This window comes from Saimiri boliviensis, chromosome 10 (genome assembly GCF_048565385.1).
Source record: "Saimiri boliviensis isolate mSaiBol1 chromosome 10, mSaiBol1.pri, whole genome shotgun sequence".
NCBI classification, from domain to species: Eukaryota; Metazoa; Chordata; class Mammalia; order Primates; family Cebidae; genus Saimiri; species Saimiri boliviensis.
The window spans coordinates 4,175,927-4,200,186 of NC_133458.1; the positions used below are offsets into that span (position 1 = coordinate 4,175,927).

Below are 24,260 nucleotides of genomic sequence, written 5' to 3' on the forward strand. Positions count from 1 at the left end.
TAGATTATATTTTTAAATTTCATTTTTAATAAAGATTATATGATGACTCATTGCATCAATCTGTATTATCATATAATTAAATCTCAGCTCTCCAAAAGCTGCAGGTTATAAGTGTTTTTGTGAAAGCCTCTAATAAAAATAACCTGGTCCGGTCTTCTGAAATGTGACATTGACTTACTAAATTAACAAGATATAAAATAACGATTTGAAAGGTGATTTTAGAAAGCTAACATGTTCTTGTTAATATTCATAGAGTAGTGTGTAATACAAAATAATTTCTAGAAATGTTTGTGAAATGGATGAAAGTAGATGAAGAATGCTAAATTATTGTCAAGCTGCATACCGGCAGTTAAAAAGCGATTAACATGCTATTATCAATACTGTTAAAAAGTTAAGTTGAGACAAAGTTCAGGATTCTTCAACAACTACAATCCTCAACTTACAATAAATTTATCCAGAAAAAATTTACTTGGTTAAATGATTATCTTAGAAAATAATGCTCATATCTTTATTTTTCTTAAATGTTCTTTTGCTTTTCAGACTCTAAAATTTTATTTTTTAAGAAGTTATTTTTGACTTTCCCATCAGTAACTGCCCTTAGAGAAGCACTAGAGAACAATGGAGAGACCCAGTTCGGAGTTAGACCTGGGTATAGACAGACCTGGGTTTTAAAAGCCAGCTTCTCCAATTATTAGGTGTGATTTAGTGTTTCCTTATCTTTAAATGGGGCTAATGATTCCTGTTTCACATGGTGGTTATAAGGGTTAGATGCATAGATAAAGCACTTGGCACAGTTCCTGGCACATAGTAGGCAGGCAATAAATGGTAGCTGTTTCTATTGTTACAGTGAAAGCCTGTTTGACCACATAAGCCATTGTTTCTGGAGTCTTACTTCATCACCGCGCAAGCATAAGAAGTTTTCCTTTTATGCTTGCCTTCTTTCTTTCCTGTGTTAAGTAATATTTACATTTTCCCCTGAACTTATAAGCCACCATACTTTTATCTTTGTTTTTATTTTATTCATTTCATAATTAGTATTTGTCACCCATTAGCATAAAGGCATTTCTAAATACGATTTGGTATTGCTGTTGTAGTTAAACATTTTCAGAAGTGACAACAGATGAAAGCTGGAATGGTGTACTACTTCTTCCTGCTTTTTTTCCCCTGTCTATTTTTGTTATAGACTGAAATAATCCTCCATTCCGCTTTTTGGAATGTGGATATAAATATTTTTAAATTCATTTGGTGACAAGGCAAAATAAGTAATTTATATCTGTAAAACTATTGTTACAGAAGTTTTTATTATAATAAGCAGATAGCTAAGAGCTTCTCTATTTTTTCCACAAATATTCTTAGGTTAACTTTATTAAGGGAGAAACAGAATTGTTGCAGTATATTGCTAAAATGAAAATATAGTCATGAACAGGTTGAGATTTATGGTAAAAAGCCTTCTTTCTACCTTTCTATCAGGTGTCATCTGAAGACAGAAGTGCCCTGTGGGCTTTGGTTACATTCTACGGGGGGAATTGCCAGCTAACCCTCAATAAGAAATGCACGCATTTGATTGTTCCAGAGCCGAAGGGGGTAAGGATTTCTTGTGCCACCTTCTTTTTGTGTGTCATTTAAGAATTTCCAGTAATCTCATGTCTTTCTTGAGCTTCTTTTAAATTATTATCTTTCATTTACAAAAACTGATTATACTGGTTTATATTATGTATATCCGGCTTCGTGATACAAAAGATGTGAGATGATTGTAAATTATAAGCCAAATATAACGTTTCTAAATACTATGAAATCTGGCTTTGTTTCATGGGGAAAATATGAAAATTTTATTAATCTGTAGAATTTCCTTTCAAATCCGATAAAACTTTGGTTCATTTTTATGTGTTAAAAAAATGTATTTTTAATTCCCTTCACCATATATATATATTTTTTAACCTCATGCCATGCCTTTGGTGAAGTTTTTGATCTATTTCCTTCTTCATAATCTGGAATATATGAAAATGACTTTTGTCTTGATAAGCATAGAGCTCTCATCCCCGAGCAATGATGTGGTCGTGTGGATTGTGTTTCCCCAGTGGGGTCCCTGGATCAGCAGCATCTGCCCTTCTTGGGGACTTGTTAGGAATACGTCCTGTTGGCCGGGCACGGTGGCCCATGCCTGGAATCCCAGCACTTTGGGAGGCCGAGGCAGGCGGATCAGTTGAGGTCAAGAGTTTGAGGCCAGCCTGGCCAACATGGCGAAACCCCGTCTCTACTAAAGATACAAAAATTAGCCAGATGTGGTAGTGGGTGCCTGTAATCCCAGCTACTCGGGAGGCTGAGGCAGGAGAATTGCCTGAACCCAGGAGGCAGAGGTTATGGTAAGCCGAGATCGCGCCATTGCACTCCAGCCTGGGTAACGAGAGCGAAACTCCGTCTCAAGGAAAAAAAAAAAAAAAGAAGAGGCAATATGTGAACAGAGCGTGTTTGTCAAAGCTGTTTTGAATAGTTTTTGACTTTTTAATTCTAGTTCTTTATTTAGGGTTTTTTTCCCCTTCCAAAATATTTTGGTGATAAGTCCTTAGTAACTCTTTGGGCTTTAGGATATAGTATATATTTTAAAGTATGTCTTGACTTTAGAGTAATTTTTTAAGTTTATAGTGGAATCTTTTTAAATTTTTATTTGGAAGGAAAACCATATCTAAGTCGCAAGGTCTATATATAAATGCTCTAATTAAGCTTTATTTATCCCAACAAAGAGGCACTTAAAAGAAATCATTTTATTTGGCTAAACCATGTTTGTGAATAAGACAGCAAATATGCTACTATAATTATTTTTAGATGAAGCAAATACTCCATGTGTTTGAAAAGTTGATATTAAACAAGATATTATGTATACATGTATTACACATGTATAAAGAGCGTATCTAAGTCAATAGTGGAGTTACAGTATTGTCTTATGTAATGTATTTGTTCTTCATTATTTCATTTATGGACTTGAAAAGAAAGATAAGTCTTTTTAGCTTTTCCAATTTTAATTTCCCAGTTTTAAATGAACTAATTCCACATAGGGAAAAATGAACTACTATTGAAATGCTTACTTTGTTTCTTCTGCACTGGTAAATATTTGTTAAAAGCAGACTTTGTATTTGCCGGTAATAAAAATAACACTCATAGGCACCCGTTAGCGAGCACTTCCTAAGTGACGGTACAGCGCTGCTCATGGCGTGCTGTGAAGGAAGTCCCGCTGTCCCCTTAAGGAGGCTGAAACACAGATACCCACCACTCCTTTCTTACACACATTACTGTTCCTCGATAATTTTTTTTTCCTTGAGACAGAATCTTAGTCTGTCGCCCAGGCTGGAGTGCACTGGCGCCATCTCAGCTGACTACAACCTCCGCCTCCCTGGTTCGTGCAATTCTCCTGCCTCAGCCTCCCAAGTAGCTGGGATTACAGGCACTCGCCACCATGCCCAGCTAATTTTTGTCTTTTTAGTAGAGACCAAATGTTGGCGAGGCTGGTCCTGAACTCCTGACCTCAAGTGATCTGCCCGCCTCGGCCCCCCAAAGTGCTGGGATTACAGGCGTGAGCACCACGCCCGGCCTTATATAATTTTTAAGAAGCCATAATGCCCACACGTGAAGAAAGAGAAAGAAAGCAATTAATAATGAGAAACATAGAGGATTTTTTTAATGCTCAAGCATAGCTACCCGAGAAGACAGTGAAGTAGTAAGACATTACATGGACCAGAAGTGGTGGCTTACACCTGTAAATCCCAGCACTTTGGGAGGCCAAGGTGGAAGGATCTCTTGAGCCCAGAAGTTTGAGACCAGCCTGGGCAACAAAGTGAGACCCCAGCTTTACAAAAAATGAAAAATTAACTGGACCCGGTAGCTTATGCCTGTGTTCCTAGCTACTTAGGAGGCTGAGATGAAAGGATTGCTTGAGCCCGGGAGGCTGAGGCTGCAGTGAGCCATGATTACGCCACTGCACTCCAACCTGGGCAGCAGAGTGAGATCCTGTTTCAAAAAAATAAAAATAAAATTTATATGTATAACTTACACATATGAGCATTTAAAAAAAATATATCACAATTATGAATATGGCAGCTGCAGAAAAAGACTAACGTGTATCTGTTGTAATAAGTGATCATTGCCCTTGGTAATATTTCCTAATAAAATTCAATTTTAAAAAACTGATCAACTTGCAGTAAATTTTTGCATAAGAAATAATTCCTTTTATTTTTATTTTTTTGGTAGCTGCTTTTCTGGAAGATTAATATATATACCTCCAGATATTTTTTAATATGAGTGGTGGTACATACCCAGAATGTCGGCAGGAGAATTTCTCGACTGTGCAGCATTGTCTTGATCATTGTAGGACTTAGCTTTCCCTCAAGCATTTCTTCCCTGTTAGCTTTTGTGACAAAATAAGGCTCATAAATTTCCAAAACTTCAGGGAGTAGTACCAACTCTTTAGTGTCACTGAGTTACTTTCAGGTAAGATCACAGGACCGGCCGGGCGCGGTGGCTCACGCCTGTAATCCCAGCACTTTGGGAGGCTGAGGCGGGTGGATCACGAGGTCAAGAGATCGAGACCATCTTGGTCAACATGGTGAAACCCCGTCTCTACTAAAAATACAAAAAAAATAGCTGGGCATGGTGGTGCGTGCCTGTAATCCCAGCTACTCAGGAGGCTGAGGCTGGAGAATTGCCTGAATCCAGGAGGCGGAGGTTGCGGTGAGCCGAGATCGCGCCATTGCACTCCAGCCTGGGTAACAAGAGCGAAACTCCGTCTCAAAAAAAAAAAAAGATCACAGGACCAAAAGGAGACAGAATGGACTTCGTCCTCATGTCTGCCTGTTGTCTTTAAGAAATAGTGTTTCATTCCTGTAGGATCACGGTTGGCCACGCACCCTTCTCTGCCCGGTGTTCCCTGCCTCACCTCGCCTCTTCCCTGGTTCTTCCTCACTCACCACTTGAAGGCTGAGAAGCACTAGTCTATAAAATGAACTAAGGAACTGTATATTCTGGCATAGTCTATTTATAAAACCAAAATGGTTTTAAGTTAATGTAAATTATAGTTAGCTATTTCATTCTTGATTCACTGATTACATCTGTGGCTTATGTAACTTAATAACCAGAATATTTGAAAAATTAAATCCCTTTAAAAAGACCGAATTTTTATCATTCCCTTTAATTATTGTATTTTGTAATCTATTCAGACATAAATTCGTAAACCTAGTAGTGGTGAATTTAAATAGTTTCTTCTAATTTGTAAATTATATGAATGCTAGAGACCAGCTGACTATACGCAAAAATAACATTTCTTTTTAAAGTAAATGTTTGTTTTTGTTTTTTTTAATGAGCACATAGCAAAAGCTTGTGCAAATTGTATAATAAAACTATCTTTTACACTACTGAAGTTTAAAAGTTTCAAACCGAGAAGAATGAAAGAATTTATAACTTAAAGCCAAGAGAAGCAGGGTATGGTTATTAGTTGCTGGGGTGAGGGGACATGGTTGACTCTCGAGGTCCTTGGCCCTTAGTGAGTTAGAAGTTTTGAGGATACAAAACTTAGAACAATGTAGCTGATAAATTGGCTCAGGCAAAGGCATCTGAACATTGCTTTGCTCTGAAATAATCTTTGTTGAAACAGTTACTGTCTTTCAGTTATTAAAAACTATCTGTCTTGTGAAAAGTGAGAGAAAACTTGAGTGAAATATAGTAAGGCTACCTAAATGTTTTACTTAGATTTCCGTAGGAAATAGTCAAGTTATTTCTGAAATGTGAAATGCCAGCATTCTGTACAAACTAGGAGCTCAAGAGCCTACTGTATCCTAGCCTTTTTAAGTGTGAAATTCTCTTTTTTATATCTACAATTTTCAGTGACTCCTCTTCATGGTAATAGTTTTGAGGTGTGCGTGTGTGTGTGTGCATGCGCGCGTGTGTGTGTGTGTGTGTGTTGGTATTTGTTAAAACAGAATTAAAAATAACTTTCTTCATATTTTATTATTTCAACAAATATCTTTTTACCTTGGAAAAGTAATATGTAAACCATATTACATATGATCATATGTTAATCAAGCAGATATTTTTGTATTCAATAATTAGTTCATAAGTATTTTGCTGTGTACCTGGACTTTATATTTTCCTAAAATAACAATGAGGATCTTCTGGGATGGGTAGTTCAGAAATTGAAAATCTCTAGTAGAAATTTATCATCTGTATTTATCATCTGGGGAAATCTTTATAAAATTTTATGCTTTTAAATATTTAAGAACAACATGGTTTTTAGGATAAAAAAATTAAAAATATTATTATGAAGGGTATAGGTAAATTGATATACTCTTACATCTTACATAGCTGTTGGAAGTGTAATTGGTATAGCCTGTTTGTTGAGGGAAGTGTAGTTATAGCTATGAAGCCTTAAATCGGTGTTAACTTTTCAAAACTCAACACCAAAACCTAGGAATTGGTCATGAAATGTAACTCCAGTTTTTCCTAGTAGTGAAACACTGGAAATAACTATGTGGCTAGCACTAGGGGAGCCTTTGAGACTTCTGGGGAGATGTGAGGAGGGCCTGAGGATGAGGTGAATCATAGTTCATTTTGCTGCTATGATAATTATGGTGGTTTAGAAAGTCTTTATCAATTTGAGATTCATAAACAAAGTCAAGGAGAAGCAAGGTTTGTAAAAGGTTGCCGGTTATTGAAACTGGGTAACAAGTACAAGGGAATTATTACACTAGTCTCTAATTTGGTCTGTGTTTGAAAATGTACATTAAAAAGTTAAAGACAAGCATGAAAGTGTACATATTGTCATAGGAAGAGGTTGTTTACAATACAGTAAGTGAAAAAGGAACATCATCAAGTATTTGTTCACTATGACTGTGTTTTTTCGCTTTGCCCTTTTAATATATGTACGTATATATTTATGACAAAAATAGTTTAAGCTATACCCTAAAAATGTTAATCGTGGTCCTCTCTAGTCAGTGTGATTATGATTACATCCATTTTCCTTTGCTTAGCTTCTTATTCATGGGTATCTCCCATGACTAGGTTTTTCTTGTATTTTAAAAAGGTTTCAGAAAGAACAGCCTCACAAAAACAGGTTAAGTCACTGAGCAGTGTGCACAGCTCACTCTTTGCAAGGATCTGCGTCTCCTGAGTGAACAGTGCTTCCCTATCCCGTGTGACTCTTATTCCCCCCCGTAAATTGCAGGTGCCGCCTTGGGGCTCTGCAACAGGATGTGGAGTTGAGTTTAGGGCCCTGATTCTGTGTTGGCTAGAGAATTGCTGTTATGTGTAGGCTTTTAAAGCAAAGCCAGATTTACAAACTCATTTATGTTAAAGTTGCTTTATTGTTGTCTTAGGTAGCATTTTTTATGTATTTTCTCTTTCTTTCTTATTCCTTCTCCTGGGCCTTCCATATTATGCAACCTTTACCAGAGGAAAGGCCTCCGTTAGCTTGCCATACATCCTACATACATCCTACTCCAGGCATGTATATTTTCTTTTGGGCTATATTTTCTGCTTCCTTGTGGAAATTGTCACCATTCATGCCCCAGCCAAAGCTCACCTTTCAACGGGGGCTTTCCGGATGTCCTCCAGCTTATGTTAAGGAGATCCTCTTCCAATCTGTCACCACATGATTCAGCACTGGTTTACATTGTATTTGCATTTTGTATTTAATTTCTCTTTAGAACCAAATTGTGAGCCTTGTTAGGTCAGAGACTCGTGGCATTCTCTGTGTCTCCATCCCTTAGTGCTGCTTGGCATATAGCATGAGCCCCGTAAACACTGGATCACGAACAGAGCTGTTCTGTGCAAGTCAGCCACGCTCCACGAGTGCAGGGGATACATTGGCAGCACTCTGCCACGCTTTTACTTTACCTAACCGTCATGGAAAACTAGATTTCTAAATATTATCCATCAATAAAAACTTAGATAGCAATTATTCATTTCATAATTTTCTATAGGATTACTAGGTCTACTTTTGTACTTAAAATATCATTTTAAAAAGTTGATTTTAATCCAAGTCTTTTAAGACTCCTACTACAGACATGAGACCTTCCTACGATCACTGCTGTATGGTTCACTTTAACTTTTGCCTCATGTCCACTGTCTAAAAGATCAAACTTACCTTATGTTTAAAACGGCAATAATAGTTGCTCAACATTTCATCTGCATTTCTCTCTTGAGTTTTTTTCTGAAACGCATAATTCTAGGAAATGTGATGAAATTTACGGCTTTGTTTTGCTCCTCATAGGAGAAATATGAATGTGCTTTAAAGCGAGCAAGTATTAAAATTGTGACTCCTGACTGGGTTCTGGATTGTGTATCAGAGAAAACCAAAAAAGACGAAGCATCTTATCATCCTCGTCTGATTATTTATGAAGAGGAAGAAGAGGAAGAGGAAGAAGAGGAGGAAGTAGAAAATGAGGAACAAGATTCTCAGAATGAGGGTAGTACAGATGAGAAGTCAAGCCCTGCCAGCTCTCAAGAAGGGTCTCCTTCAGGTGACCAGCAGTTTTCACCCAAATCCAACACCGAAAAATCTAAAGGGGAATTGATGTTTGATGACTCTTCAGATTCATCACCGGAAAAACAAGAGAGAAATTTAAACTGGACCCCAGCCGAAGTCCCACAGTTAGCTGCAGCAAAACGCAGGCTGCCTCAGGGAAAGGAGCCTGGGTTGATTAACTTGTGTGCCAATGTCCCACCCGTTCCAGGTAACATTTTGCCCCCTGAGGTCCGGGCTAATTTAATGGCTTCTGGACAAAATCTCCAAAGTTCTGAAAGATCAGAAATGATAGCTGCCTGGAGCCCAGCTGTACGGACATTGAGGAATATTACTAATAATGCTGACATTCAGCAGATGAACCGGCCATCAAATGTAGCACATGTAAGTCACTGTTTCAGAAAAAAATTTTCAATATTGGATTTTAGAATTGGGTTTCACAGTCTATTTCAGTGTAGTTTGTTGGTTGTGTTTTTTCAGACCAAATAACTTACAAGCAGTATTTGTGTGAGAACCTATTTTACTGTCGTATATATACATTTTATATATATATATATATATATATGTATATATATATATATACACTTTTTTTTATATATATATATATTTCAGAGTCATAAGGGCTACTGAAAGAGGGTCGTCACTTGCATTTAAGTGGAAGATTGAACACAGCTGAGTAGAACCAGGATGTCTGTGATGGAGTACTGTCCCTTGAAGGGTTTTCACTTTTACTTAGTTTAAAATCAGCAATGGCGGCAAAGAGATTAATGAAGTTTACCAGCTGTACCTGATTTGTTTATTGTGAACTTCATGGTAGTAATAAATAAATAGCACGAATTCATGGATTCGTTGAAGAAGCCTTGCTATCAGTTTACAGTTTATAGTATGGAGCTTACTGATGCAGAGTGGGTCTTAAAAGTTGTTGTTGTTGTTGTTGTTTTTTTAATGCTTCAGCCTCCCCGAGTGCTGGGGTTACAGGTGTGAGCCACTGCACATGGCCTTAAAAGTTTTAAGTAGATATTTTTCTATTTAAGACAGAAAGAAGGTAGTTGAGGTGGTAAAGTGGCCACTGTTTGCATTTTCCTGGGCACTGGAGTTGATGAAGAAGAACCAGTTTAGGTGGAGAAGACATACAGTAACCGGAGAAATATGAACAAAGGGACTGTTGATGATGAAAGGTGTTTTGGAGAAAATAATCAGAGTCCCGTAACAGCAGGTGAAGGGAAGGAGGCGGTTTTAGACGAGACGGTCAGAAGGACCTTGGGCAAGAGGTGACTCATATCAGGTTTGAATGACAAAGAGAAGCCATGGGAAGAACTGAGGGCACCGTTCCCAGGCAAAAGGAAGACCCAAACATGGGCATGAATTTGCTGAGTTCTAAGAAAAGAAAGTTAATGAAATTTGAACCTCGTAGGTGAATGAGTTCTAGGAAGAATTTCAAAGGGGCCTTGCCGGATAGGGCCGTCGTGAGGAGTGGGCACTAAATGGACTCCGAGTTGGGGTGAGACGCACTCTGATAGGTATTGGGTAAACAGTGCATCGTAGAGAGGCAAGAGTGAAGCAGGGGGGCTGTTTGAGAGAGGAAAAAAATGAAGGGGAGAATCCAGCTTTCTGGTTTGAGAATTTGAAAGAAGGTGATGCCATTTCAGAGATAAAGTACACTGGGAAAGCGGCAGGTTTTAAGAATGTAAGTTTCTTTTCAGACGTGTTGGGTTGGAGGTATCTGATACATGCAGGGGAGCTGTCTGCTAAGTGGTGGAACCAGAGGAAGCAAGGCTGAGTGATGCTGTGGAGGCAGATGTGAGGTCGTGTAGCAGGCAGGGCAGAGCAAGAGGAGGGTCTGGGGCCAGCTCTGAGGAGCCCACCGTCGAGAGCCACGTGGGCTGTTCCATCTGATGGTGACGCCCGGTCTGCCATTTCACCTTGTTCTGGACACTTTCATTTCATAGTTTTGTTTTCTGAATAACATCTCAACGTCTCAGAAAAATGGCTCTCTAGCACATAGGAACAGCCTGAAGCAGGATCCAGTATTCTCCACATCCACTTTCAGTGGAAAGGCTTGATGTTTCTCAAGTGGGGAAATTCAGTATGGCCTGGGTAGAAGGTGATGTTGAGAATCAACATTTTACTGGGCGTGATAATAGCAGTGGTGTAAAAAAAGTGTTTAGAGTTGCCGAATCTTTGTCTCATCTCCCTTCCACCTAAACAGTGGGTGTTAGTAGTACACAGTTCTTGGGATGATTGCAGCAGTTGGCTGGCATCCAGAGTAAGACAGAGGCAAACATGCCCTTCAGATGGTAGGCAGTAGACAGTTAAGATGGTGGGGGGCAAGGTGAGAAGAGAGAGAAGGTCATCGGGTTTGAGGAGAATAGATTTGCAAGTAGTTGATTCCTAGAAAGGGAAGACAGTATTGCTGGACATGGTTAAGACTCAGTTTACGTTGGTGACCATAGCTTAGGATATTAACAAGAAGGAGTAAAATGGAATCTAGCCTAGAGAGAAGGCAAGGGGGATTGAAGGGCAGTGAAGACAGGACAGTCCCGACGGTTAGTCACTGGCAGCCTGGCAGGACAGAGTTTGGTTGGAGCTTGGTGTATTTGAATGAGCCATTTCGGAGTCACAATAGTTTTAGGTGATGAAAGACACAATCCAGTAACTGACAGGCCACGTTCTACCCAGACACATTTTAGTTTGGCCCAAATAATTTTTAAAAATGTATTTGCCCAAATCGCAAGATTCTTTGTACACATTGGATTTCTGGTTTAAGAGGTGAATGACCTGATAAAATGCCGAGCTGGCCGTCCTCAAGTCCTGGGTGGCAGCAGTGCCTTGCCGCTGAGCAGCAGCTGCCCGATACAGAGGCGCTCCTGGATGTGCTTCGGTGCCCACAGCTCCATGCTGCCTTGTTGGGTCCTGGAGGTAAACAAGCCTGCGACTGACCATGGGTCTCGGGAGTAGTTGGGAATGTGTGGCTGAGGAAGTGGGGAGAAGGCCAAAATGAGGAGGTCCAAGAGCTGAAGGCCAGGGTTTGTCCAGATGGGTGCCCATGTGAAGGTGGAGGTCAGCTGAGTTTAGGGAGAAGCTGGATGCACAGAAGGAGCAGCTCCAGCATCACCCAGTGCTGAGAGTGCCAGCCGTGGTCCCCATGCATCCCTGTCCAGGAAGGTGGGTGGCATGAAGCCACAGGGTACAGTCTCAGCCACAGAGCAGCGAAGTGACAGTCCCACAGTGGTCCTGGAAAGCCAGAGGGCATCATGACAGGTAGAAAGTAAAGGCCATAAAGAATGACAGGCTAGAGACAAAGAGGATTCTAGTAATTTTGACCTCACACATGTGAAGAGTGATGATACTGCTGAGTTGGAGGAATTGACCAGTCCTGGCAGGAAGACTGGGATCACGCCGTAGACCTGTGCTGTCAGCAGTGGGATATGCAGGACATAGACCATAAAAAATCTCTCTCATAGGGCTGGTGTGCGAAACCGTGGATGAAGCCTCTGGCACTTCGAGAAATATTACTTTGTTTCTTTAGATGAGAAATTATGGGCAGAAGTCATCCATTTGAAATAGGAAATGTTCTTTGCTCTTCATTTATTTGTGGTGTCAAAAGTGTTGATCAGTTGCTGCTGGTTAATTACTACCTATTTCTGATATATATGTTTTGGTTGTTTTTTTTGACAGAAGAGTCTCACTCTGTCACCCAGGCTGGAGTGCAGTGACATAATCTCTGCTTGCTGCAACCTCCACCTCCCGGGCTTAGGTGTTTCTCCTGCTGCAGCCTCCTGAGTATCTGTGATTCAGGTGCCCATCACCACACCCAGCTAATTTGTGTGTATTTTTATTAGAGATGGGCTTTTGACATGTTGGCCAGGCTGGTCTCGATCTCTTGACCTCCGGTGATCACCTGCCTCGGCCTCCCAAAGTGCTGGGATTACAGGTGTGAGCCACTGTGCCTGGCCTTACTTCGTTTTTCAGATAAAATGGATGTTGGTTTAAATACAAAGTTCCTTACGTTTGTATTTGGATATAGAGACAAAATAATTTACTTTGCAATGGAAATAATTGACTGCAGTAGGGAGTTTGGGCACATCTCTGTATTGGAGACAAATTCGGTATACACAGCTGTGTGCTCTGGAGGTGGAAAACTGAGAAACCTCCATTCGTTTCTAGTGAGTGAATGGATTTGATCACTAGTGAGAATTGCAGAGATTTTTCTGAGAGACTGAGCAATGCAAGAGAACATAAGGACATTTTGCTGCTGGACATGAAGAAAATGACTTTTTGAAACTTTAGAAATATGAGACAGATTTAGTTGAACATCAGATTGTGGGAGGTGGGCTGTAACTTACCATCAGAGTCCTCTTTATATTGCAAATTTATACTGGTTGGAAGCCGTGCGGTGTGTGGCATGATGCTTTCTATATTGTGGCATTCAGTAACTCAGTATTCATGTAATGTAAAAGAGAATTGTGACAGTTGTAATGGAAAAATTTAAACTGGACATTTATTGAGAATTGTTTGTAGTATAGCGCAATTGTGTAATTGAGCAATATAGTTTCTTTTTCGTATGTTCTCTAGGGCTAACATGTATTCAGCCAGAAGCAGATCAGATGGTTGAAAAAGTGATCACTTGAATGTGGTAGGGATGTGGGGCAGCATCTCAATGGCTGGCCTTGCAGATGCCTCCTCTCCAGCCTACACCTCTCGCCACATCAGGTGGAGAAGGCTGCAGGCCAATGGCCGTCTTCATTCCTAGCTGGCAGTGTCGTCTTGAATCTCCATTTGTTCTCCCTTAGCAGGCTGGGTCAGCAGTGGGCGAGGACCTATCTTAACCGAAGCCTGTAGTAGAAATAGCTGTACATTGCCTCTTGTACTTCCCAGGCCTCCCTCAGCCCTCTGAGATCAGATGGAGCACCTTCTGCAGGCGGCAGACCCTGCTGAGTCCTCTTGGCCAATCTGAAAAGTCGGGGCCTCCGGCCTCCGGCCTGCCCTGGCGTCTGCTGCTGTGTTTGTCTAGGCCTTTGCCCCTTCCCGAGCTCCCTTCCACCTGGGGTTGGAAGGTGCAGAGAGGCAGGGAGCAGCATGTGGCAAATGACTGCTTCAGCCCTGTCCACGTGCAGATGGGCGTTTATTTCCTTACTGTCCCTCAGAGTTCCACGGGCTATTGACATGTGAGGGTGAAAAAGTAATACGTGTACAAAATTTAAAAATTTAAATTATACCGAAGGACAGTGAAAAGTTAAACTCCCAGCCACCTCCTATCCCTCATTGCCGTTCACCTTCTCAGGAGGCAGCCACTGTTCACAGCAGTTTGTCGTGGTAGGGCTCATGGCTGGTGCCCGCTAAGCAGGCAGGTGCCCTGCACACCCATGCTTCCCTAGGAGGTTCACACAGTACCAGATGCTGCTGGGCTCCGCGGGTGGCATATGATGGGGTGGATTTTCCCCTCTTCTTTTTTGGATTTTTAAAAATACTTTTAAATACAGAGATGAAACAGTTATCTTATTATTTTGTTTGAAAGAGATTTTTCTGTTTAGAGTTCCACTCAGATGTCTCTGAAGTCTTGACTCTCCTTAATAGAGATATCTCATACGTAAGGCAGTTTTAAAGATGGGTGTGCCCAAGCTCTTGATTTTGACTTATTTTGTTTCTAAACTCAATTATTTATCACTAAATCCAAAATCTTTTACCCTTGTGGGTCATATAACCTTTGCATTTTGGCATCTGTGTAAGTGAAACATATATGTTAGAATGTTTGAGATTTTGGTATAGTTCTGATATGTGTTAAAATTGAATTCCTAGAATTTTATTTAAATTTTAAACGCTTTTAATAGGGTTAAAAGTTGTATGGGTTGAGTTTAGTAAAATTTGTTTTTACTGATTTCCATGACTGTCAGAAGTTGGTTTCAAATTTTTGTTACTTCAGCATGTTGAACAGAATTCATTGTGTAACATGTATCTTTTGTTTTATTCAGTGCCCTATAGGATATTAAAAAAGTAACTTCCCTTGCTTGGTGGGTATCAGCTGGTCACCATCCTTCTCCTACTCCTCAGCATATGCAGAACTGTCAGCTTATTCCCTGTCATTGTAAAGCAGAAAGAAATAGAAGAGAAATAGTCTGGCTTGACCGTTGAATTATTTTTTTCTAGCTTGAAATGTTTTTGTCCCACATGAAGAACTCGGTCATTTTTGAGGAAGCGTCATTTCCCAGCTCTAATGATGAGTTCTTAGTTGGGGGAATGTCACCATTTAAACAGCGCTGGTGGTATCTGAGCTGGCCTTCTTTTCTGTAGTGTGCCAGTGCACAGAGCAAGTTGACAGTGGAGCGAAGGGCTCTTGGAGTCACAGCTTGGGTCATGGCCGCTTTCCTCCGGAAGGTGATTGACTGAGAACCTTTCTTTACTAGACTCTGGGCCATAGGACAGGAGGAAATGGGAAGTGGCAGCTGTGGCGAGAAGGTTTGAGGCGAGGCTGAGCCTGATGACCAAATGCCTTCACCACCTGTCACTCCCCAGTGCATTCCTAGGCCAGGAAGGCCTGCAGAGCTGACGGGAGACCACTGGGCGGTGGAGAGGTGTGGCCGCACGGCCCAGGGAGTGCTTAGGCTCACACGCCCTGCCCTGGCAAACTCTTATCCTTGCCACTTTAATTTGTTAGCTTATTCCGTTTTACTGATGTAGTTTCATAGTTTGGTGGTCTCAATGTATGAATTTACTTTGTGATATTGGTGTTACAAAATAAATATAAAAGCAAATGCGGTATCATTTTTGAAGTTTCCAATCATTTGCTGTGTCTGCTTGATTGAATATTATGAATAAATATGTAGGATATGCTATTATTCTCTTGACTAAGAAACTGTCATTCATCCATTTCAGGAACTATTGATCATGTTTGACCTAACTTTTGTTTTGTAGATCTTACAGACTCTTTCAGCACCTACAAAAAATTTAGAACAGCAGGTGAATCACAGCCAGCAGGGCCATACGAATGCCAATGCAGTGCTGTTCAGCCAAGTGAAAGTGACCCCAGAGACCCACATGTTACAGCAGCAGCACCAGGCCCAGCAGCAGCAGCAGCCACAGCACCCGGTTTTACACCTTCAGCCCCAGCAGATAATGCAGCTCCAGCAGCAGCAGCAGCAGCAGCAGCAGCAGCAGCATTCGCAGCAACCATACCCCCAGCAGCCATCACATCCATTTTCGCAGCAGCAGCAGCAGCAGCAGCAAGCCCATCAGCATCAGTTTTCCCAGCAACAGCTACAGTTTCCACAGCAACAGTTGCATCCTCCACAGCAGTTGCATCGCCCTCAGCAGCAGCTCCAGTCCTTTCAGCAGCAGCATGCCCTGCAGCAGCAGTTCCATCAGCTGCAGCAGCACCAGCTCCAGCAGCAGCAGCTCGCCCAGCTCCAGCAGCAGCACAGTCTGCTCCAGCAGCAACAGCAGATTCAGCAGCAGCAGCTCCAGCGCATGCACCAGCAGCAGCAGCAGCAGATGCAAAGTCAGACAGCGCCACACTTGAGTCAGACGTCACAGGCACTGCAGCATCAGGTTCCATCTCAGCAGCTCTCGCAGCAGCAGCAGCAGCAGCAGCAGCAGCAGCCGCCACCACCGCCACCACCACCTCAGCATCATCAGCTTTTTGGACATGATCCAGCAGTGGAGAGTTAGTAATGGAGATTTTTTTCCTCTCTCCTAAAAGTCTTGTACCCACGTAAATGCTTTGAGAGTGTTTGAGTGTTGGGTAAGGATTCATATCAAAACAATTATTACAAGATGGAGAATGTGAGCCTCATACCTGACAAAGAATATAGTTATCATAGGATAATCATGCTTTCTTTTGTACTTGGGACATCATATGCTGAAGTGAATGTTGGTGTCCCGCAGAACATCTAGGTTGCCACAGGGACTCATTCGGGTATTTAATGGCCAGGCATAATTTATTTTGATTTTAGTTTTTAATGTTTGTTTGATGCAGACAGTTAACTAGTATAATTGTAGCAGTATTCCCCATGCACTCTGATTACTGGCATTTGCATGGTCAAGACTGATTAGCATAACAGATTCACATCGTAAGGTACCACTTTTTAACGTGTGCAAGCATATTTATCAGGTTTAATTTTCTTTTTCTTAACATATTTTTATTCTAGTTCCAGAAGAAGCCTTCTTATTGGGATGTGTGTTTGCAATTGCGGATTATCCAGAGCAGATGTCTGATAAGCAACTGCTGGCCACATGGAAAAGGGTAAGATTGTGCCTGGGGGAAGGATGACTTTTTGTCTGAAGATGCTGCTCTCTCACGTAGACGTAACTATGTTCACTAGACTGCATTCGCTGAGCTGCGCCTACATGTGTTCTAATGTGTGACGGGCATTTTGATTAACATTCTCTGACCTCAGGCACAGTGCTTTTCTGGGCATCAGTTTTCTCAGCTCTTAGATGAAGACAGTGGACTTTTTTTTTCAGCTTGGAAATTCCAAGGGGCACTAAATATTTGTGTATAATTGGAACGATGGAAATAAGTTCAGATTTTTGGTGTCCTAGGAGGAGGACCATTAATTTGTATGCATCTCAGTGATTTCTCTTTCTCCAAAGGTAACTAACTGTTAGGAAATCCTGGAATCTCTAGAACATCAAAGTCTTTTAGCCCAGTTGTGAAACTGTAGTTCATTTATCTATTTATTATCTTGCATGGTGGCCTTTAAAGAAAAGAAATGCTTTCTCTTTCTTGCATTCCACAAAACAAAACAGAGTCAAAAAAAATTTTTTTTTAAATAAAAACTGAGTTTAAATATGCCTCTAATACATCTTGAATGTGCTTCACCATAAACCTCCCTAGTGCTTAAATCCCTGCTATATGCCAAACTCGCTGCAAGACCCAGGGAAGGTATGTGAAATCGCAGAGACGAAGAAACCCAAAGAGCCATGGGAGAGGCAGGTTGGCCGGCGCAGGCTGTTGTGAGAGCCTGAGAAGGACCGTCACCCATCGTGTTGTGGGGTGATGTGTTAAGAAAAATCTACTGGGAGAGGTGGTTCCTGAACTGCTTATGGGGTGACTAGGAGGAAGAATTAGGTGGGGAGGATTTTCCCAATGGTGCATCGCGGGCAAAGGCCCGTGATTGGGGAAACTGACAGGAGGGTGCAAAGGATGGTGCCTCAGTGGGATCCACGAGGCAGGAGCGGGTACAGGAACCAGGGCTGGCCCGTCTTCCGTGTCTTCCAAGAACTTGTTGATGTTCCATGTGGTGGAATTTAGATGCAGGCGAAGTGATCGGCTGTGTGTTTTAAGTAGTAAAGTGTTGAATCTGAGAGCGACCAGGCAGATGACTGTGTAGTTGGCTGGGGAGAGAGGCAGAGGACGTGTGCCGGGGTGAGGGAGGAAGGGGCAGTTCTGAGAAGGGCAGCAGCAGACATTTTTTAAAAGTCGGAAGTATTCGAAGGTAGCATTGAGAGACTGTCCTGAGAAGTACAACGAAACTCAAAGATATGAAAGTTCGTGGAGAAAAGTTTGGGTTTTTTGTCTTGTTTTCAAGTTAAGGGATTTATCTAAGAGGTCTGACATTAAATAGGAGCATGGGAACAGAGAAAATGAAGACAAGAACGTTATGAAAGAACATAGCTTTGCAACTGAAGGCCGTGTGCCCCCAGATTGAAAAGAAGTGGAAGGAGAGCAGTGGTAAGGCATCAGTGAACGTTCACAAGGCTAGAGAGAACACTTTTCTGTCAGACAAACAACAAGTTCCCTGGAAGGGAAACTTGGACAGATCAGGAGTCAGGGTGATTTCAGGAGCCTCCGATGCAGTGCACAGGGGCCAGCCACAGAGCAGCTCCTTTTGTTTTTGAGGGGAAATAATTTCCAACCTAAAGTAATCTATAGAGCCTGTTAGTCACAAGAAATGGAATACGGATATTCGTATACTAATGGTCAAAAATGTACCTCCCTTGTATTCTTCCTTAGGAAGCCACTAAGTGCCAGTAGAGAGTAAGATGTGGTAGCCAAGAAATGAGGGATTTGACTTCGAGATAGAAAGAGAATTGCCAGGATAGAGGTGAGGGGAAATGCCAGATGGTGAGAAAGCAGGTGCGGAGAAAACTAGACTGGGGACCAGAAGAGAGGCTTCCTGGAGGAGCAAACAAAGACATGGCAGATTCAGGAGGGACGGGTACGGTTGACCCCTGAATAGTCTGGGGCCTAGGGGTGCTGACCCCCACGTAATCGGAGATCTGTGCATCACTTACTCCCCAAAACCTGAATTAATAATAGCCTAGTGTTAATCAGAAGCCTTAGAGATAGTCAATTAACGCATGTTTTATATATGCAGTACTGTATTTTTACAATAAAGTAAGCTAAAGAAAAGAAAATGTTACTTTAAAAATCCTAAGAGAAAATATATGCACTGTTCATTAAGGGGAGGTATGTCATCACAGAGGTCTTCATCCGTGTCATCTTCGTGATGAGGGGGCCTAGGAGGAGGGACAGGAGCGGCTGGTCTTACCTCCTCAGGGGTGGCAGAGGTGTAAGAAAATCTAGCCATCAGTGGACCCATGCAGTTCGCACCCGTGTTGCTCAAGGATCAGTGATAGTACATTCATTTTCTGTTACTGTGTAACAGATTATCTCAAAACCTAGTGGCTTAAAACAATAAACTACCTCTCAGTTTGGTCATGGGTCAGAAATCCCGTAGTAGCTTGATAGGGCGCTTGTGACTCAGCCGTCTCCTGAGGTTGCAGTCAGGATGCCAGAGGGAGCTGCGGGAGCCCCTTCCAGGATGGTTCCCTCACGTGGCTGTGGGCTGGAGGCCTCAGCTCCTCATCACAAGTGAGGGCTGTTTGTATGTCTTCACAGCATGACGGCTGGCTCCCTTCCCCAGAGGGCGTGACCTAAGATAGAGAGAGGGCAAAGCCACAGCATTACAGTGTCTCGTGACTGAGTTCCGGGAGCCTCCCACTGTCAGTTCCACCGTATTAAGTGACTAAGTCTAGTCCGTACTCAAAGCTAAGTGAGTAAAGCTCCAACTCTTAGAGGGAGGATTATACAATAATTTGCAGACATACTGTAAAACCACCACATGTACATTGTTCAGATAGTGGGAATGAAATAGTGAAAGGCATGTAGAAAACTAAGAAAAAGACAGATTCTGGGGGGACTGGGATGAGGCAGTGATAAGCACCAGGGAAAACCAAAGTGTATACCAGAAAGGAACTCTAATCTTAGGATACATTGTGTTACGTCACTGACACTGATCTTGATGTAACCAAATCAGGAGACTTGAGGAGTGTGTGTGTTATTTGGGGGAAGGGTGTCCACAGTAGGAGGCCAGTAGACGGTTATGTAAAACTAGAGAAAAGGAAATCATATAATGTGTTAGAATATATTAAAAATTGCCTTTGTTTTGTTTTTGTTTTTCTTTTTTTACTTTTTCTTCCTTTAATCATAAGCAAAAGAGACACAGGGGTTAAAAAAATAAAAATGTCTCTCTCCCCTTCCCAAACCTGTACTCTAGCTCCCCCACCATGACTCCCTTCCTCCCCAGGGGGAAGCAAAATTGGGCGGGGCAGGCGTAGCATCTGTGGCTAGGAAGAGAGAGGCGGGGAGGTGCCAACCTCAGTGCTGGTCTCTTTCCAAGTATAAATGTGCATGGCAGAACAAAAATAAAAATGTCTTTCCCCCCTTCCCAAACCTGTACCTCCAGCACCCACCACCTAAGCACTCTCCATTTTCTGCCGGTGTTTGGAGAAGGGTTGGCGGGAGGCAGACACCAGGCACCGGCTGGCTGCGGTCTACTGTGCCTGCTGGGTGGGCACCCCGCCAGCCTCCTGCAGCTCTTTGTAGAAGTGATAACACTCGGGGTCCCCACAGACGGTGGGGGCTCCCTCGATCCTCTTTCCGGTGTTGGGATAACATGGGGAGAAATGCCAGATACAGGTGATAGGGGCTGGAGGCAGCAAACCACATTGCCATGTGTGTACCTGTGCAGCAATCCTGCATGTTCTATACATGTGCCCCAGAACCTAAAGTGCAATAAAGTAGATATATGAAAAAATAATTGTCAGAGGAAACAGCTTTAAAGTGCTAAATGTGCTTGTTTCAGGGGAATGAAAAGCAGGGATGGGCAAGGAGGCTGCAGTTTTGTTCTGGACCTCATTAAACTATGTTGATGTTTGGCCATAGGAAAAATAAACATTTACATCTTAAAAGTAGTAAATGAAACAATTGTTTTTTTGAGGAGACAGATGTTTTTTTTTGAGACCAAGTCTCGCTCTCGTGCCCAGGCTTGAGTGGAGTGTTGCGATCTCAGCCACCACATCCTCCACCTCCTGGGTTCAGGCAATTCTCGTGCTTCAGACTCCCAAGTAGCTGGGACTGCAGGCACGCACCACCATGCCTGGCTAATTTTTGTATTTTTAGTAGAGATGGGGTTTTACTGTGTTGCCAGGCTGGTCTCAAACTCCTGACCTCATGATCTACCCTCCTTGGCCTCCCAGAGTGCTGGGATAACAGGTGTGAGCCATCACGCCTGGCCGGGGGCAGGTCTTCTTAAAGTTTATATTTCACCTAATAGGCCATCAAACTCCTTTTTCCGTGTACAGTATTTTGAGTTCTGACGAATGCCCACAGCAGTTCCTTCCCCCAGAAAACCACATCTGTTTTGAGAAGAAACGGTTGGGATTTATGAATTTCATTCTGATTTGCTTTTTATTTCCCTTTTTAAGGGAGGTTGATCTGCCCACCATAGACCTTTTGCAGTATCTGACGATCTTGAGTAGTCATGGCTAGGGGCTGCTGCTGGCATGGGATGGGTAGCATCCTCTTCTGTTCAGGATAGCCACCACATCCCAGAACCCCCTGGTTCAGCGGGGCAGTTATGCTGAGCTTGAGAAACCCCAGGATGCATTCATTCCAGTGTTCTCTTGTTTCCTGGAAATTCAGATTAAATTTATAGTATTGGAGTTCATTTTCATTGTATGGTGCTGGGTAGAAAAGTCTGTAAATATAACTGTTACATGTCCTTCATACTTTGGGGAAATACATGATATAAATATATGATAGAGTCTTTTGACAGCTATCTTATTGGAAATTGGAAGTCTCCTCTATTCTGAGTGATTAACACTGTGACCGCATTGGTCGGGTCTTTGTGTCTAGATAATCCAGGCACACGGTGGCACTGTTGACCCCACGTTCACAAGTCGATGCACGCACCTTCTCTGTGAGAGTCAAGTCAGCAGTGTGTTTGCACAGGTAAGGAAGACAACCCTAACTGCCACCAGGAACAACATCTGTCATTTTTTACATGCAGTAAATGCTAGTGATTGATTGTTATTTTTGGAAAGGACTTTTCTGCCTCGAAAGATAGGAAAGTTGCTTCTTCCTGGGATGGATTCTTTGGTGGGATTAATAACTTTTGTGGGCACCATTGTCTTTGAGCAATGGAGAAAGAAAGGGATATTCCCAGGTGGTGGTAAGAAGGACGGACACTCCCTGCAGTCACCATCCCAGCCACACTGTGTGCACTGGCGTGTGACTCCCACACAAGCGTGCAGAGGCCAGGCCCCTTACAGAGCTTTTCTAAAACTCCTGGGATGCAGGCTTTCTCCTCAGTATTACCTTCTTTTGCTCTCTGAAGTTTCATTTTGTTTCATAAAATTGTGCTTCCTGTAGACAGTTTATGTATACGTGACAGATGACCTCCAAGATCACCGTCTTAAAGAGGATAGCCATTCACAGGGCCTACTTCTCGAGTAAAAATGTGGAAATACTTCTGAGGCATTTTTTCTTTTCCCGTGGTTCGTTTTAGGCAGATGGGTTTTTGATACTTTGCTTACGTGGAGCCCTCTGTGTTCTTATGCGGCACTTTTAACTTTGGTGATCATACGTATTAGTTCATTCATCACTAAAGGTATTCTTATAGTTGTTGTAGAATTTGTTGCTTTTGTCCTCAGTTGTAGACTCTTGTTTGCAGATGGATAGTAACATTTTTAGGTTATATTTGAAGTAACCAGCCACACGGCTTTAATTTGTTACTTTAATCAAGCGCTAAATGTCATGAAATTCTCTTATGGGGCTGCCAGTGAAAACGGCATTGTACCTATACAGCCTTACAATTTTCCTTAATCCTGCGGCAGAAAAACAAAAAACAACAAATCTCTAATTTTTTGTTTGATAGGCAATAAGAGAAAGAAAGAGATGTGTTACTGCGCACTGGTTGAACACGGTCTTAAAGAAGAAGAAAATGGTGCCGCCTCACCGAGCCCTGCACTTCCCAGTGGCCTTCCCACCAGGAGGAAAGCCGTGTTCACAGCATGTGAGACAGAGTCCTCGTGTTCCGTGTTTACATCATTCTTCTACCTTGGCAGATAACCATGTGCTAGCACTTACCTGAGGCTCCCACAGTGGCTTCCGAGTCAGAGCTTCTCTGTACTTTTGCCCATTCTATAAGTGCCTGCTCAGAAGAAATAGCTTGCTTTCTTTTAGTTCCTTGTAACAATCACAGCTTTCTGTACATAGTAGGTATTTAAATGGATTCTTCAGTATTTGACCCTATTTAAAATCCAAAAATAAATCAGGGGTCTTGCACCAAAGGCAGCCCCTGTTGGGTGGAACTGATCAGTGGTCGTGGGTCCTTCCACTCAAATGAGCCCCGCGTTGGAATCAGCGAAGGAGGAGGACCTGGCTCAGCTGGCTCGTGGTTACACACTTTATAACATAACCGTTGGGATCATCTGAGCAATGATGCAGTGACATAAACAAGGCGTCTCACATTCATTCTTTTTCTTCTTCCCTGTGAGGGCTATGTGTATTACCTTTTTAGTATTTTAATAAAATTCTGGTCTTGACAGTTTTAGGAATGACGTTACCAAATGTGTTCCATAATGCCCAAGAAATAGTGAAAAAATATATGTCAACTAAGAAGTAGAAGAAATAGTACTTGGTTTTGGTTTTTTGTTTGTTTTGTTTTTACCTTATTTTCTCTCTTTTTTTTCCTTAGATTATTTCTGTGACGGGATTTGTTGATAGTGACAGAGATGACCTAAAATTAATGGCTTATTTGGCAGGTGCCAAATACACGGGTTATCTGTGCCGCAGCAACACAGTCCTCATCTGTAAAGAGTAAGCAAATTTTTGAAACTGTTTTTAATCTTAAATTTATACACAATATAGTCAATTGTGCATTTTTTAGTATGTCATAGGTTTGTGGTAGAAATTTGTGGAAATTAAACTGTTAAAGTATGACAATGATATTCATAATAATGTTAATAGAAATACCTAGAAAACATTTGAATTAATGAAATTTGAATTAACAAAATAGGAATAGGGTAAAAGTAAGACTCGGAGGTGGTTTTGTAATTCTGCTTGAGCCTTGAAGTGGACATTTGATTGCCATGCAGGGTCACCCTCAGTTTGCTAGGCTATGCCTTCCACTTACATTAGGAGAAAAATATCTTACTGCCTTTGTTGGAAATAAATATAAATTTGGACTGTTGACATCTCTAACATTTAATAAATGTGTTTTCTCCTCAAAAAATAAAAAGACCAACTGGTTTAAAGTATGAAAAAGCCAAAGAGTGGAGGATACCCTGTGTCAACGCCCAGTGGCTTGGCGACATCCTTCTGGGAAACTTTGAGGCTCTGAGGCAGATTCAGTATAGTCGCTACACGGCGTTCAATCTGCAGGATCCCTTTGCCCCGACCCAGCATTTAGTTTTCAATCTTTTAGGTAAGTTAAATTCTACATGCTGCAAATCTTACTTAAAAGTACTA

The 24,260-nt window shown here is 41.9% G+C and overlaps 1 protein-coding gene across 7 annotated transcripts in view; it reads left to right on the forward strand.

The window, feature by feature from the left end:
* Positions 1–24,260, forward strand: part of PAXIP1 (PAX interacting protein 1) — a 60,475-nt gene that overhangs the window by 19,153 nt on the left and 17,062 nt on the right. For 6 of the 7 annotated variants that reach the window (XM_074378864.1, XM_039472696.2, XM_039472695.2 and 3 more), the window contains exons 5-12: positions 1,471–1,584; positions 8,255–8,890; positions 15,419–16,166; positions 16,651–16,745; positions 21,645–21,740; positions 22,666–22,803; positions 23,488–23,609; positions 24,032–24,216. In XM_074378864.1, the coding sequence (XP_074234965.1) occupies positions 8,558–8,890; positions 15,419–16,166; positions 16,651–16,745; positions 21,645–21,740; positions 22,666–22,803; positions 23,488–23,609; positions 24,032–24,216 (1,717 nt within the window). In that variant the 5' untranslated portion in view covers positions 1,471–1,584; positions 8,255–8,557. The remainder of the gene's footprint in view (positions 1–1,470; positions 1,585–8,254; positions 8,891–15,418; positions 16,167–16,650; positions 16,746–21,644; positions 21,741–22,665; positions 22,804–23,487; positions 23,610–24,031; positions 24,217–24,260) is intronic. The other variant, XM_039472698.2, reaches the window with a different exon arrangement.